The following is a 13289-nucleotide window of genomic DNA, read 5'->3' as shown; positions in this document are numbered from 1 at the left end:
TGTACATAATTTAAATGTTTTCACTTGCCCTCAGTGCTTGCATTACAGGATTGCCTTTTGCTTGAACCTCTTTTCAAAATACATTCATCAAACTGCTGCATTTTAAGACTTCAGTTAAAGATTCATCAGTGAGCTGAAGTGAGATATACTATTCATTAATTCTCTCAGCATTTTCATTTTATTCCGAACTTTGTTGTTCTCACAGTCTGAATTATCTTCAATGTTGCTAGAAGTGGAATATTTTTTCCGCTAACCCCGGATAATCCCAAGATTTCATCCTGTCATCAACATGAAACAACTTTCATATGCCAACATAAATAATCTCAATGGACTCTGTTTTGCGATTGGGTTCTGTCGCATGCCTCGGAATGTCGATGAAGCGTTCCATCAGGTTGTACCTTAACCAACATTTCTTTGACCTACTTGGAGATAGTAAGGACTGCAGATGCTAGAAGTCAGAGTCGATAAAATGTGGAGCTGGAAAAGCACAGCAGGTCAGACAGCATCGGAGGAACAGGAAAATCAATGTTTTGATGAGACCTGATGAAGGGTCCTGACCTGAAACATCGACTTCCCTGCTCCTCCAATGCTGCCTGACCTGCTGTGCTTTTCCAGCTCCACATTTTATTGGCATGTTTTTGACCTGTTCCATGATTGGCTGGTCCTTGGATGATTCAGTTGTTTGTGCTGCAATGTTCCGTTTCTTGTTCTTAACTCGTTTAACTGCTTCTGCCATTTGATGTTAAGGTCAAAGTCCACATTCAGTTCAAGAATGAAAATGCTTGATTGTGAATTATGTATGCATTCTCTATTATCTGGCACAGTGGTTAGCACTGCTGCCTCACAGCGCCAGAGACCCGGGTTCAATTCCCAACTCAGGCGACTGACTGTGTGGAGTTTGCACATTCTCCCCGTGTCTGCGTGGGTTTCCTCCGGGTACTCCGGTTTCCTCCCACAGTCCAAAGATGTGCACGTCAGGTGAATTGGCCATGCTAAATTGCCCCTAGTGTTAGGAAAAGGGGTAAATGTAGGGGAATGGGTGGGTTACGCTTCGGCGGGTCGGTGTGGACTTGTTGGGCCGAAGGGCCTGTTTCCACGCTGTAAGTAATCTAATCTAATCTAATTTTGTGTTGTAGTGTTGTCTGTAGCATAGAATTCATACAATCTTTACAGTGTGGAAACAGGCCAGTTGGCCCAACAAGTCCACGCTGACTGTCCAAAGAACATCCCACCCAGACTCACCCCTCTACCCTATTCCTATGGCCTTGCAGTTTCCATGGCTAATCCACTGTGCACTATGGGTAATTTAGCACAGCTAAGCCAACTAACCTACACATCTTTGGACTGCGGGAGGAAACCAGAGCACCTGGATGTAGACATGGGCAGAAGGTGCACACTCCACAAAGACACTGGCCCCAAGGCTGGAATTGAACCCAGGTCCCTAGTGCTGTGAGGCAGCTGTGCTAACCACTGAGCCACTATGCTGCTCCTATTAAAGTAGTATATGTCCTGAATCATATGGTTGCACGCAGTCTCTCTTCAAACATGCTACAATGCAGTGACACTTACTCCTGTGTCAAGTTTAAAATTAGTGAGACTTCTATTGACTAGATGTCATCCTAGCAATAAATTGGTTCTGGGTCATTTATATGGCCACCTATATCTTTGGCTTTCTTCTATTATAGCCTGTTCTATGTCATGAGCTTCAATGTATGATTAGTTATTTGACACCTTTCTGCACTGTGACTGTCCTACATTAGCCCATTTTTGGAAGTGACCTAGTATTTTGCAGATAAAGAATTTCGTTCTAACAGCTGGGCACTGCTTGCGCCTGTGAGGTTTTGTAGTCAGCACTGACACTGATTCTTAATATTTCGTGTCTGGCCTATTCTCTATGCTGGCTTTTCACATGTGTCCTGATGATTTTGATACCTTAAAAACAGAATGTATTCTGCTGATCTCTTGTCATAAAATTGATCTTCTCTTTCAACTGATCTGTGCTCCTTTCAGGTACTGTTTCACTATCAATGAATGGCTTTCTTCCAAAGTCAAATCTTTCTTTGTAACAAATCTAACAGACACATCAGAAATTCTAACAAATTGGTTCTTTAGGAATTCTGATTTCAAAGTTCCTTAATTACAGTGTTGCACACATCTTTCGAGATCATTATTGAAATTACTTCTGGATTACCCCAGATGTTGAATTCTTCTGTTACATCTTGCCCTTTCAAGAATTTCACTCATCCTCAGCTTGAACTAATTGTCAAGAACTTGCAGAACTTTATTAAAAGTTTTTGTTGCTTCTTTTAGCCCTAATTAGTTGGATTATCAGCTATTATTAGTTGGATTATTGAATATAATAGCATATAATTTGTTTAGCTTCTGGTGTAATGTCTAGTTTTCTGGCAATGCTGTGTCTAAAGAATTATTTTCTCCTACACATCCAGTTCTATGTTTTGTTTGGATATCTGAAATTAAATCCTTCTGGAGAAATTGGTTTTATTGCCATGTTTTCCGAATGTCATTATTTATTTTTCTTGCCATAAACTCTTCTAAGTTGACAATATAACAATGCTACTGCTGTAGAGAAATTCTTTCTTGTGCATATGCAGTCTTAATCGAGGATTTTCACTTATTGCAAGTAAATTAAATCATTCCTGCCATTTTCAAGTAAAAAATTGAATGACTCCCACCTTTTTCATGGTGTTGATTAACATTTCCCATTCTCTTAATGGCTATACAACTGACTGGAGTTTTATAAATGATTCCTGTTTTCTTAATGATTGTACTGAACTAATTTCACTCTTTGCAGCTGTATAAGAAGAATCTGATTCCTTGAATGGATTTCACTAGACCATTTGCACTGTGTCAGGTGCTACTGATAACGCCCATTACTTTATGCCTTTGGATGATATCTGCTGTCTGCTGTTTAATAAATGTTTCTATGGTCATTTGCCATGTTTAAACCATCTCCTGCCTTCTCTGTGGGCTCAATTATCTCCTTTCTCCTTCCACTCAACATTTTCTACTTCAGCTTCTAAATGGCCACTCTTTTTACTTTCATTCTGTCTTAGAATAAAATGTCCCTGAGTTTGCAAATTACTCTGCGGCCTTTGATTTCTCTTATTCGTGCCATACATTTTGCAGGCCAGTCACATTGATGGTGACACTTGACCTGAGCATTTCCTGTCTGTAAATGGTGTCTTTTGTTGTTAAAAATAGTCTCTTCTCCACCAAAGATTTCAGTTTACTCTTAGAGACTTACATGCATGTTTGATCTCAGGCTGAACCTCAAATTCTTACAGATCATTGACATCTAACATGATTTGTAACCTTCGAGGCACACCTTCACACTCAACTGGAAATATTTTTCCATGTTTGAACAGATGGAGACTGGCTTTGTATCGAATTGAATTTGCAGTCTCATGAGAAATGACTGTGTCACCTGCATCACAGTCAGATCTACTCATATCAGTGATATCAGCAGACAGACTTGGTGAAAAGGCAAGAAATTTGAAATTGATCTTTTTAAAGGAAATATTAGAAACCACAGAGGTGGATAAATCTCCGGGACCTGATCAAGTGTATCCCAGGATGTTGTGGGAAATTAGGGAAGAAATTGCAGAGCCCCTAGCAGAAATATTTGTGTCATTTCTGACCAAGGGTGAGGTGCTGGAGGACTGGGGGGGTGGCTCATGATATGTCTTTGTTCAAGAAAGGCTGCAAGGAGATACCTGGGAACTACAGACCTAAAAGCCTGACATTGGTGGTGGATAGATTGTTGGAGGTGATTCTGAAAGATCGGATTCACTTGCATTTGGAGAGGCAAGGAATGAATAGGGATAGTCAACATGCTTTTTGTAAGGAAATCCCCGTCTCTCAAACTTGATTGAGTTTTTTTTCGATAAAGTAACCAGAAAGATTGATGAGGGCAGAGTGGTAGACATTGTTTGCATGGACTTCAGTAAATGTTTTGACAAGGTTCCGCATGGTAGCCTACTTAGTAAAGTTAGACCATATGGGATTCAGGGTGAGCTTGCCAATTGGATAGAAAATTGGCTTTACAGTAGGAGACAGACTGTGGTGTTGAAGAGTTGTTTTTCAGACTGGAGGCCTGTGACCAGCAGTGTTCCACAGGGATCAGTATTGGGTCCACTTTTGTTTATCATTTATATAAATGGCTTGGATGAGAATATAGGAGGCATGGTTAGTAAGTTGGCGGTATGATGGACAGGGAAGAAGATTATCGAAGATTACAAAGGGATCTTGATTAACTGGGTCAATGGGCTGAGCAGTGGCAGATGGAGTTTAATTTTGGAGAAATGTGAGGTATTGCATTTTGGTAAAACAAACAAGGGCAGAACTTGTAAAAATAAAAAGGGGGCAAAAGTGAGGACTGCAGATGCTGGAAGTAGAGTCAAGAGTGTGGTGCTGGAAAAGCAAAGCAAGTCAGGCAGCTTCTGAGGAACAGGAAAATCAATGTTTCGGGTAAAAGCGCTTCATCAAGAATGAGGCTAGGAGCCTCGGGGATGAAGGGATAAATGGGTGGGAGGTGGAGCTCGGGGGGAAGGTAGCTGAGAGTGCGATAGGTGGTTGGAGATGGGGTGAAGGTGATAGGTTGAAGGGGAGAGTGGTGCAGATAAGTGGGAAGGAAGATGGACAGATGGGACAGGTCATGAGGATGGTGCTGAGCTGGAGATTTGGAACTGGGATAAGGTGGGGGGAGGAGAAATGAGGAAACTGGTGAAATCCACATTGATGCCATGGGGTTGGAGAGTCCTGAGGCGGAAGATGAGGTGTTCTTCCTCCAGGCGTAGGTGGTAAGGGAGCGGCGGTGGACCTGCATGTCCTCGTCAGAATGGGAGGGGAAGTTGAAGCATTTGGCCATGGGGCGGTGGGGTTGGTTGGTGCGTGTGTCCCAGATCTATACTCTCTGAAGAACTCTGCGAGTAGGCGTCCTGCCTCCCCAGTGTAGAGGAGACCGCATCGGGAGTAACGGATACAGTAAATGACATGTGTGGAAGTACAGGTGAAATTTTGATAGATGTGGAAGGCTTCTTTGGGGCTTTGGACGGAGGTGAGGGTGGAGGTGTGGGCGCAGGTTTTACAATTCCTGCGGTGGCAGGGGAAGGTGCCAGGAGGGGTGGGAATAGTCTTTATGGAGGTGAGGGCCAGGGACTCTGTCCCAGGAGCACCAGGTCCACCACAGAACACACCAGATGACCTCCTTCTTTAAAGACTGCAATTTCCCCTCCCACATGATTGATGATGCCCTCCAATGCATCTCATCCACTTCTTGCACCTCTGCCCTAGAACCCCTCCAACCACAACAAGGACAGAACCCCCACCAGGGATATATTTCCCTCCCCACCCCTATCCACTTTCCATAAAGACCGTTACCTCCACGACTACCTCGTCAGGTCCATGCCCCCTAACAACCCACCCTCCCCTTTCTTTTTAAGGTGAGAGGAGAAAGTTTCAACAAGGACATGAGGGGCAACTGTTTTTACACAGAGAGCGGTTCGTGTGTGGAATGAACCGCCAGAGGATGTGGTGGATGCAGGTACAGTGAGAACATTTAAAAGACACTTGGATAAATATGTGAATAGGAAAGGTTTGGAGGGATGTGGGCCAAACCCAGTAAGTGGGACTAGTTTGGTTTGGGAACATGGTCTGTGTAGACTAGGTGGACTGAAGGATTGGTTTCTGTGTTGTATGACTCTATGTAATGAAATGGTTTCTGATAAAGTTTTAAAATGACTGTTTAGCATGAATTAAAGGGTTAAGTTATGAGGACAGATTGTATAAACCTGATTAATACTCCTTTGAGTTCAGAAGATTGAGGGTCGATTTAGTAAAGGTAATTAAAATAGCAAAGTCCTGCTAGAGAAGATATAGAGAAACAAATTCCTCACGTGGCAGAATCTAAGACAAGGGAGTGCCCTGTTAACAATTCGAGCAAGGCCATTTGAATATGAAATTAGGCAGTACTCCTTCCTACAGTGGGTACAAAGGCAAGATACTGTGCTAGAAATTCATATTAAAATAGAAAATACTGGAAATAGTCAGCATGTAAGAAAGCATTACTGAGGAGAGAAATATATTTAATGTTTTAAGTGGATCTTTGTCAGAGCTGGAAGGTTAGAGCGATATCAGGAGTAAGAGACAGGAAAAGCACAAATGGAGGAAAGACCGAAAGGAAAAGTTTGTGATAGAGTGGAAGACAGGAGAGAAGAGGATATGTGAAGACAAGAACAATGGAAGGTAAAAGGGGATTGAGACAACTGAAATTGTTCCAGTTTGATAATGGTTTTAAAGGATGTGTAACAAAGGTGGATAAGTAGGGGCACACAGATCATTTATAATCTGGCATAATGGAGGATTAGGTTGACGGGCTAAATATCCTACTGCTATTCATATCTTTCTATGTTAAGTTAGATCATTTTTTTGTTACAGTGACAGACCTGAGTGTGATATGAATGTTGAAGTATTTATACACAACTCTGGAGGCTTAGTTTTGTTTAATACCAAAATTGGGAATTTAGCTTCCACAGAAATGGCCCCCAGAGATCTTTCCAGTCAGATGTCATGTGATGTTGGAGTCCAGGCTGTTGCCTTGAGCAGGATTTTCTCATGTTAATTCTACCTTGCGTGACAGCAGTTCTTCATACACCTTTAAGAGCAATTACCTGAGTAAGCGTCTCCTGGTCATGAAGCAAGAGGAGTTTGGTCGCTTCTCCTTCATTGCGCTGCTCAAGCATCAGGGAGAAATGTTCGATACATTTAATGGAGAGTTTCTCTTGAAGGGTCAGAATCACATCCTGTTAACATAGAAGCATTGTATTAAAATATTATTTATTTTCATTTACTACTTTAATTAAATTTAAATCAATTATATCAAAATGCTATCTGCAGTCATTGTTAGAGACTATCTCAGACCACTTAATCCATGTTGGGCCTAAAACTGCTGTTTACCATAAGACAAAAGGAGAGGTTAGAATCATAGAGATGTACAGCATAGAAACAAAACCTTCGGTCCAACTTGGCCATGCTGACCAGATATTCTAAATTAATCTAGTCCCGTTTTCCAGCAATTGGCCCATGTTCCTCTAAAGCCTTCCTCTTCATATACCCAACTAGATGCTGTTTCAATGCTGTTATTGTACCAGCCTCCACCACTTCCTCTGGCAGCTCATTCCATACATGCACCACCCTCTGTGGAAAAAGTTGACCCTTAGGCCTCTTTTAAATCTTTTTCCTCTCACCTTATACCTGTGCCCTCTAGTTTTGGATTCTGCTACTGTGGGGAAAAGACCTTGGTGATTCACTCTATCTATGCCCCTCATGATTTTATAAACCTCTATAAGATCATTCTCCAGGGAAAACAGCCCCAGCCTATTTAGCGTCTCCCTATAGCTTAAATCCTTTAACCCTGGCAACATTCTTGTAAATCCTTTCTGAATCATTTCATATTTCACAATATCCTTCCTATAGCAGGGATGTTAGAATTGAATGCAGCATTTGAAAAATGGCCTAACTAATGTCCTGTACAGCTGCCACAATGGCTCCCAACTCCTATACTCAATGCATTGACCAATAAAGGAAAGCATACCAAACACTTTCTTCACTCTCCTGTCTACCTGCGTCTCTTCTTTCAAGGAACCATGGACCTGCACTCCAAGGTCTCTTTGTTCAACAACACTCCCCAGGACCTTACCATTAAGTGGATAAGTCCTGTCCTGATTTGCCTTTCCAAAATGCAGCACCTCACATTTATCTAAACTAAACTCCATCTGCCACTCCTCGGCCCACTGGCCCTTCTGATCAAGGTCCTGTTTTACTCTGTTGCTGGAAGAAGGAGAAGGAAGAGGAGAGGGTCCTTCAGAAGGAAGAAATACTCATCTATGGTTTTACTTTCTACCTCAACCACAATGTTTGAGACATCTCTACTTTGCTAACAATATCCTTATTCTGCTCTCTACTCAGTTTAAGTGATAGAATTTCCAGTGGCTGAGAGGGCGAATGTGGCTATACATTTTATACTACTTCCTAGTTGAAGAGGGCAATATTTGCAACACCTCCCAGTTTTCCATCCAGTGTTCTGTAAAGGAAGCCACTGATTCTCTGTTTTGTGTCTCTTTCTCACCACACAGGAGGAGTCTGCACCACTGATCGCACTTTCCAGCACCTGGCCTACAGCCTTGAATGCTCTGACTTTTCAAGTGCTTATCCAATGGTTGTGATGTTTCTCATCTCAACTACCCTCCCAGACAGTACATTCCAGATTCCCACCACCGTTTGGGTGAAAAAAACATTTTCCTCATAAAACTTGTGCCCCTTCATTATTGATCCTTCAACTGCGAGGATCAGCTGCTTTGCATTCATCATGTCCATATCTTTCATAATCTTATACATCTCAATCAGATCCCCTTCCAGCCTTCTCTGTTCTAAAGTAAACAATCCAACCTTATCCAGCTTCTCTTCATTGCTAAAGTGCTCCATCTCAGGCAACATCCTGGTGAATCTCTTCTGTACCTGCTCCAGTGCAATCACATCCTTCCTATAGTGTGCAGACCAGAACTGCACACAGCACTCCAGCGGTGGCCTGACCAAAGTCCTGTACAGATCCAACATAACCTCCCTCCTCTTACAATCTATACCTCAATTGATCAAGGCAAGTGCCCTGTATGCTTTCTTAACCAACTTATTAACCAACTGCTTTTAAGGACATGTGGACAATCACCCCAACATCCCTTTGTTCCTCTAAGTTTCTTAATGTCCTGCCATTCATTGAGTACTTCCTTGTCTTATTACCTCACAGCTTTCAGGGTTAAATACCATCTGGCACTGATCCCCTCGTCTGATCAGCCCGCTTATATCTTCCTGCAACCTAAACCTTCTTCCTCACTATTAACCGCACAATCACTAATTTTCTGGTCAGCTCTCACATTCTCATCTACATCAAATAAAAGGACCCAGCATTGATTCTTGTGACATGCCACTGCACAGTGGGCTCCAGTCACACAAATAGTCTTCTACTACCATACTCTGTCTCCTACCAACAAAGCCGATTTTGGATCCATCTTGCCAAGTTATCTGGATCCCATATACTTTTATCATCTTCAGGCATAAGTTCCATCTGATTGGTCACCTCCTCAAGTAGTTGGATCAGCTTATTTTGACACAACCTCCCTCTGACAAATACATGCTGATTATCCCTCTTCAAACACCCTACCAATGTCCTCTTGCTCCACACACAGATTGGTCCCTTAGTCCCTAATGAACACTATTCTTTCCCTGGTTATCCTCTTCCTCTTGATCTACTTGTACAGCTATTTCTGGTATAACAGATGGTTGTGTTCCTGTGCAACCTCACTCTATATAACATCACCCTGTGCAGTATGAATGTTTGCGCTATCCAAACATCTTCCAGTATTCATCAAACATGTTATAGCCAATTCATGTTGGTGAAACACAAGTGATAACAGAAATACCTGTAGAATATTTTGGGATTCTCCCTAATCTTAACGGTCAGCATTTTTCATAGCCCCTCTTTCCCTCCTGCACTTTCCATACTCCACTAAAGCTTCCACTGTTTTGCTCCTTTTGTACCTGTTAAAAGCCTCTCTTTTCCTTCATATTCAATCCTAAACATTCCTAGACACCCAAGGTTCTCTGTGGCATGTTGCTCCTAAAGGGAACATTTTGGGCCTGTACTCTCCCCATTTCCTTTTTGAATGCCTCCCATTATTCTGCTGTAGATTTTCCCACAAGCTGTTCTCAGTCTCCTTTGGCCGGATCCTCCCTTGTTTTAATAAAATCTGCCTTCCCCTTATCCAAAACCCTTCACTGCAAACCATCTCTTTCCATAATTATAACTCAATGCTTGGTGATTTATTTATTTATTTATTTGGGACAAATGACCACATATATTATAACTTGCCAGTTTTTTTTAAGCTAGTTCTTCAATTCAGTGACTGTTACTCTGTGTATTTAATATAACTGTGAAAAGCTCTTACACAAGTTAAATCTCTAGTAAAGATTTTAAAAATCATTTCTTTCATGCTAATTAGCAATAATTGGGCAAAATTCTATTATAAATCAAGCCAAGAAACTGATGTGTAATCCTGCAGGCACTCATTGCTAGGTAGCTTTAGAAATAGCTGGGAGGATACTGGAAAGTAAGTGCAGTCTGAATTGCTTGGCATCCCTCCACCATTCTTTTCCTCCCTCTTTGAAAATGGAAGATAATTTCTATTGGGAAACAAGGTGACCTAATAGATTGTGTATACCAGATGCTATTTCAGGATTCTTTAAAAGAGAATCAAAAAGATTATAAAACCAAAGAACAAGGAAAAGGTCCTGAGATGATCTGTAATAACAGATCTTTTGCAGTGTACCACTGAAGTCCACGTGACATCTTAATGTCCTCCCAGACTTCAGCAGCTGTCCACTTTAAATGTACTGTATTTGACAGAGTGCTTTATTGCTTGAGAATTGCAGTATTATGTCATGAGCGCTCATGACATTAACGAATTGCTTCTGGTACTACTAGTCAAAAACCCAGAAAACAATATATTTTTGTACACGTACTGACAAATTTTGGATGCAAAGTCCTCATGGAAATCAAACTGCATTCAATAAGCTTGAGCATCTCAAAGTTTCACCAAACTAATCTTAATCTCACTGTCACTAGATCAGAATCAGAAATGGAAATTCTAACAGACAACACAGTTTAATTGAATTGCATAACTTCCTAGATGTGAACGGAATGACTACTGGATGGAATGCCTTGTTAGTGAAGAACGAGAGGCTGCAGGTAATAAATTGAGTGTGCTTTTGTTTGAGGCTGCTATATGTTCTGTCTAATAATTCTGTCTATTTTTGCAACCAGGGCTAAAATGAACGAAGATTATTTCGGGTAACTAGGGAACAATTTCACTGTTGCTCTTTCCTCTAGCTTGTACCATTTGTTAAAATTCAATAAAGTCTAATAAAGAATTCCATGTATTATTCAGCTGGTGGAAGCCTTGGGATATCAAGATGAAGCAGTATTTCAAACGGGGGGATCTGGGAGGGATTATAGTACTGTGTGGAAAATGGATTCATTAACTTTGCCTTGCTTACACTGTAACTTAATATTTAACTTGAATTGGATAAATAATAACATAATTGTTTCCTTTAATACCAGTGATTTATAGCAAATATGTTTTCTCATTTCCTAACAGTGTTAAAATTCTCTCCAGGTACCGATCAAATGAACAAGTTAAAAGTACGTCATGGCATCATATCTGCGTGTGACAACATGATAGAGTCATAGTATAGTTAGCTTAGAAGGAGACCATTTGGAACACCTGTGGCTGGTGTAAAAGTTGATGGTTGTTTCGTTCCGTCAGGCTTCTTGAGTAGATTAGATTCCCTACAGTATGGAAACAGGCTCTTAAGCCCAACAAGTCCACACCGACCCTCTGAAGAGTAACCCACCTGGACCCATTCCCCCTGACTACTGCAGCTAACACTACGGGCAATTTAGCATGGCCAATTCACCTGACCTTCACATCTTTGGATTGTGGGAGGAAACTGCAGAACCCGGAGGAAACCCGCGCAGACACGGGGAGAATATGCAAACTCCACACAGACAGTCACCCAAGGCGGGAATCAAACCCAGGTCCCTAGCTCTGTGAGACAGCAGTGCTAACCACTGAGACACCGTGCCACCCACTTTGATTAGATTAGATTAGATCACTTACAGTGTGGAAACAGGCCCTTCGGCCCAACAAGTCCACACCGACCCGCTGAAGCGCAACCCACCCAGACCCATCCCCCTACACTTACCCCTTCACCTAACATAATGGGAAATTTTAGCATGGCCAATTCACCTAACCTGCACATCTTTGGACTGTGACAGGAAACCGGAGCACCCGGAGGAAATCCACGCAGACACGGGGAGAATGTGCAAACTCCACACAGACAGTTGCCTGAGGCGGGAATTGAGCCTGGGTCTCTGACGCTGTGAGGCAGCAATGCTAACCACTGTGCCACCGTGCCACCCACTGTGCCACCGTGACGTTGAGGAACAAACTTTTCTTTATTTAACAATACATTATAATCATACTACAAATAGTAACAGCTCTCCTGTGGTGTTACGCATTGAGTTCCATGGTTTTCTTCGGATTGTATACGAGTTAGATTTTGGCAGTGATATGACATCAGTGAGAGTTCAATCACTTCAGTCTGCTGGCCTTCCCACCTAAATGTGAACTAAAAGCTTAAAGCAAAAGCAGTTAAAGCAGAACTCTGTGCTCTTTTTTTCACAATTGACTTGTAGCTTAAAAAAGGAAGAGGAACTCAAGGCACCAGATTACATTTTCCTAAAATGCTATTTGATTATTGAAAGTAACATTATAAAAAGCAATGGTCATAGACAGTTCCTTAAAGTTAAGTATTTCTGACAATTTTTAAAAAAAACCTGTACTTGGTTCAACGATGATAACTCTGACCTCACAAAATGGGTGATATTGATTCAATTGCCCATAACAGAGATCCCCCATTATATTATTATATTCTGGTATTCTTTCTGTAACATTGTTTGGCACGTCACAATGGTGACTACAATTCAGAAATTATTTGGAGAAGCCGGTGTTGGACTGGGGTAGACAAAGTTAAAAATCACACAACACCAGGTTATAGTCCAACAAGTTTATTTGGAAGCACTAGCTTTCAGAGCGCTGCTTCTAAACCACCTGATGAAGGAGCAGAGCTACGAAAGCTCATGCTTCCAAATAAACCTGTTGGACTATAACTTGATGTTGTGTGATTTTTAACACAATTCAGAAAATCCTTCATTGCTTGTCAAGTACTTTGGAATGCCCTGAGACAAAAGCAAATTCTTTCTTATCCACTGAACTTTATCCACAAGGTGGGAACTTCTTAGGCTGAGTGGGGGCGGGGGGGGGGGGGGGGGGGGGGGGGTGCGGGGGGGGGAGTGTGGGGAGATGGCTTTGGAGACAGGATGGGATCAAAGCTGTGATTTAAAACAAAGTGCTGGTTCCCAATATGTTTTTGCTTTCAGCTTTTTCAGAAGGTGACTTGTATGTATGCAGCAACATGCCTGGCACAGTATAGAAGCTAAAAGAAGTTATTAAGCAATTTTGCCAGAATAATGTGCCACATGGGACTAATTTTGTGTCTGTGATTCGGCACCTCAACAAGGGTGATCAGAACAACATAGTACAGAGGAACCTCAATTATCCGTCATTCAATTATCCGAATATCAGATTATCCAGCAA

At 41.7% G+C, this 13289-nt stretch overlaps 1 protein-coding gene across 3 annotated transcripts in view; it reads right to left on the bottom strand.

Annotated features, from left to right (window-relative positions):
• The window catches only part of frmpd4 (FERM and PDZ domain containing 4), a 646818-nt gene that overhangs the window by 38029 nt on the left and 595500 nt on the right, over positions 1–13289 (bottom strand). For all 3 annotated transcript variants that reach the window (XM_087992956.1, XM_087992958.1, XM_087992957.1), the window contains exon 8: positions 6690–6821. In XM_087992956.1, the coding sequence (XP_087849082.1) occupies positions 6690–6821 (132 nt within the window). The remainder of the gene's footprint in view (positions 1–6689; positions 6822–13289) is intronic.

Source organism: Chiloscyllium plagiosum, unplaced genomic scaffold (genome assembly GCF_037043375.1).
Source record: "Chiloscyllium plagiosum isolate Xiang-an unplaced genomic scaffold, Cpla_swu_hap1 HiC_scaffold_12, whole genome shotgun sequence".
Classification (NCBI taxonomy): Eukaryota; Metazoa; Chordata; class Chondrichthyes; order Orectolobiformes; family Hemiscylliidae; genus Chiloscyllium; species Chiloscyllium plagiosum.
This window is presented reverse-complemented; position numbering and strand designations above follow the sequence as displayed.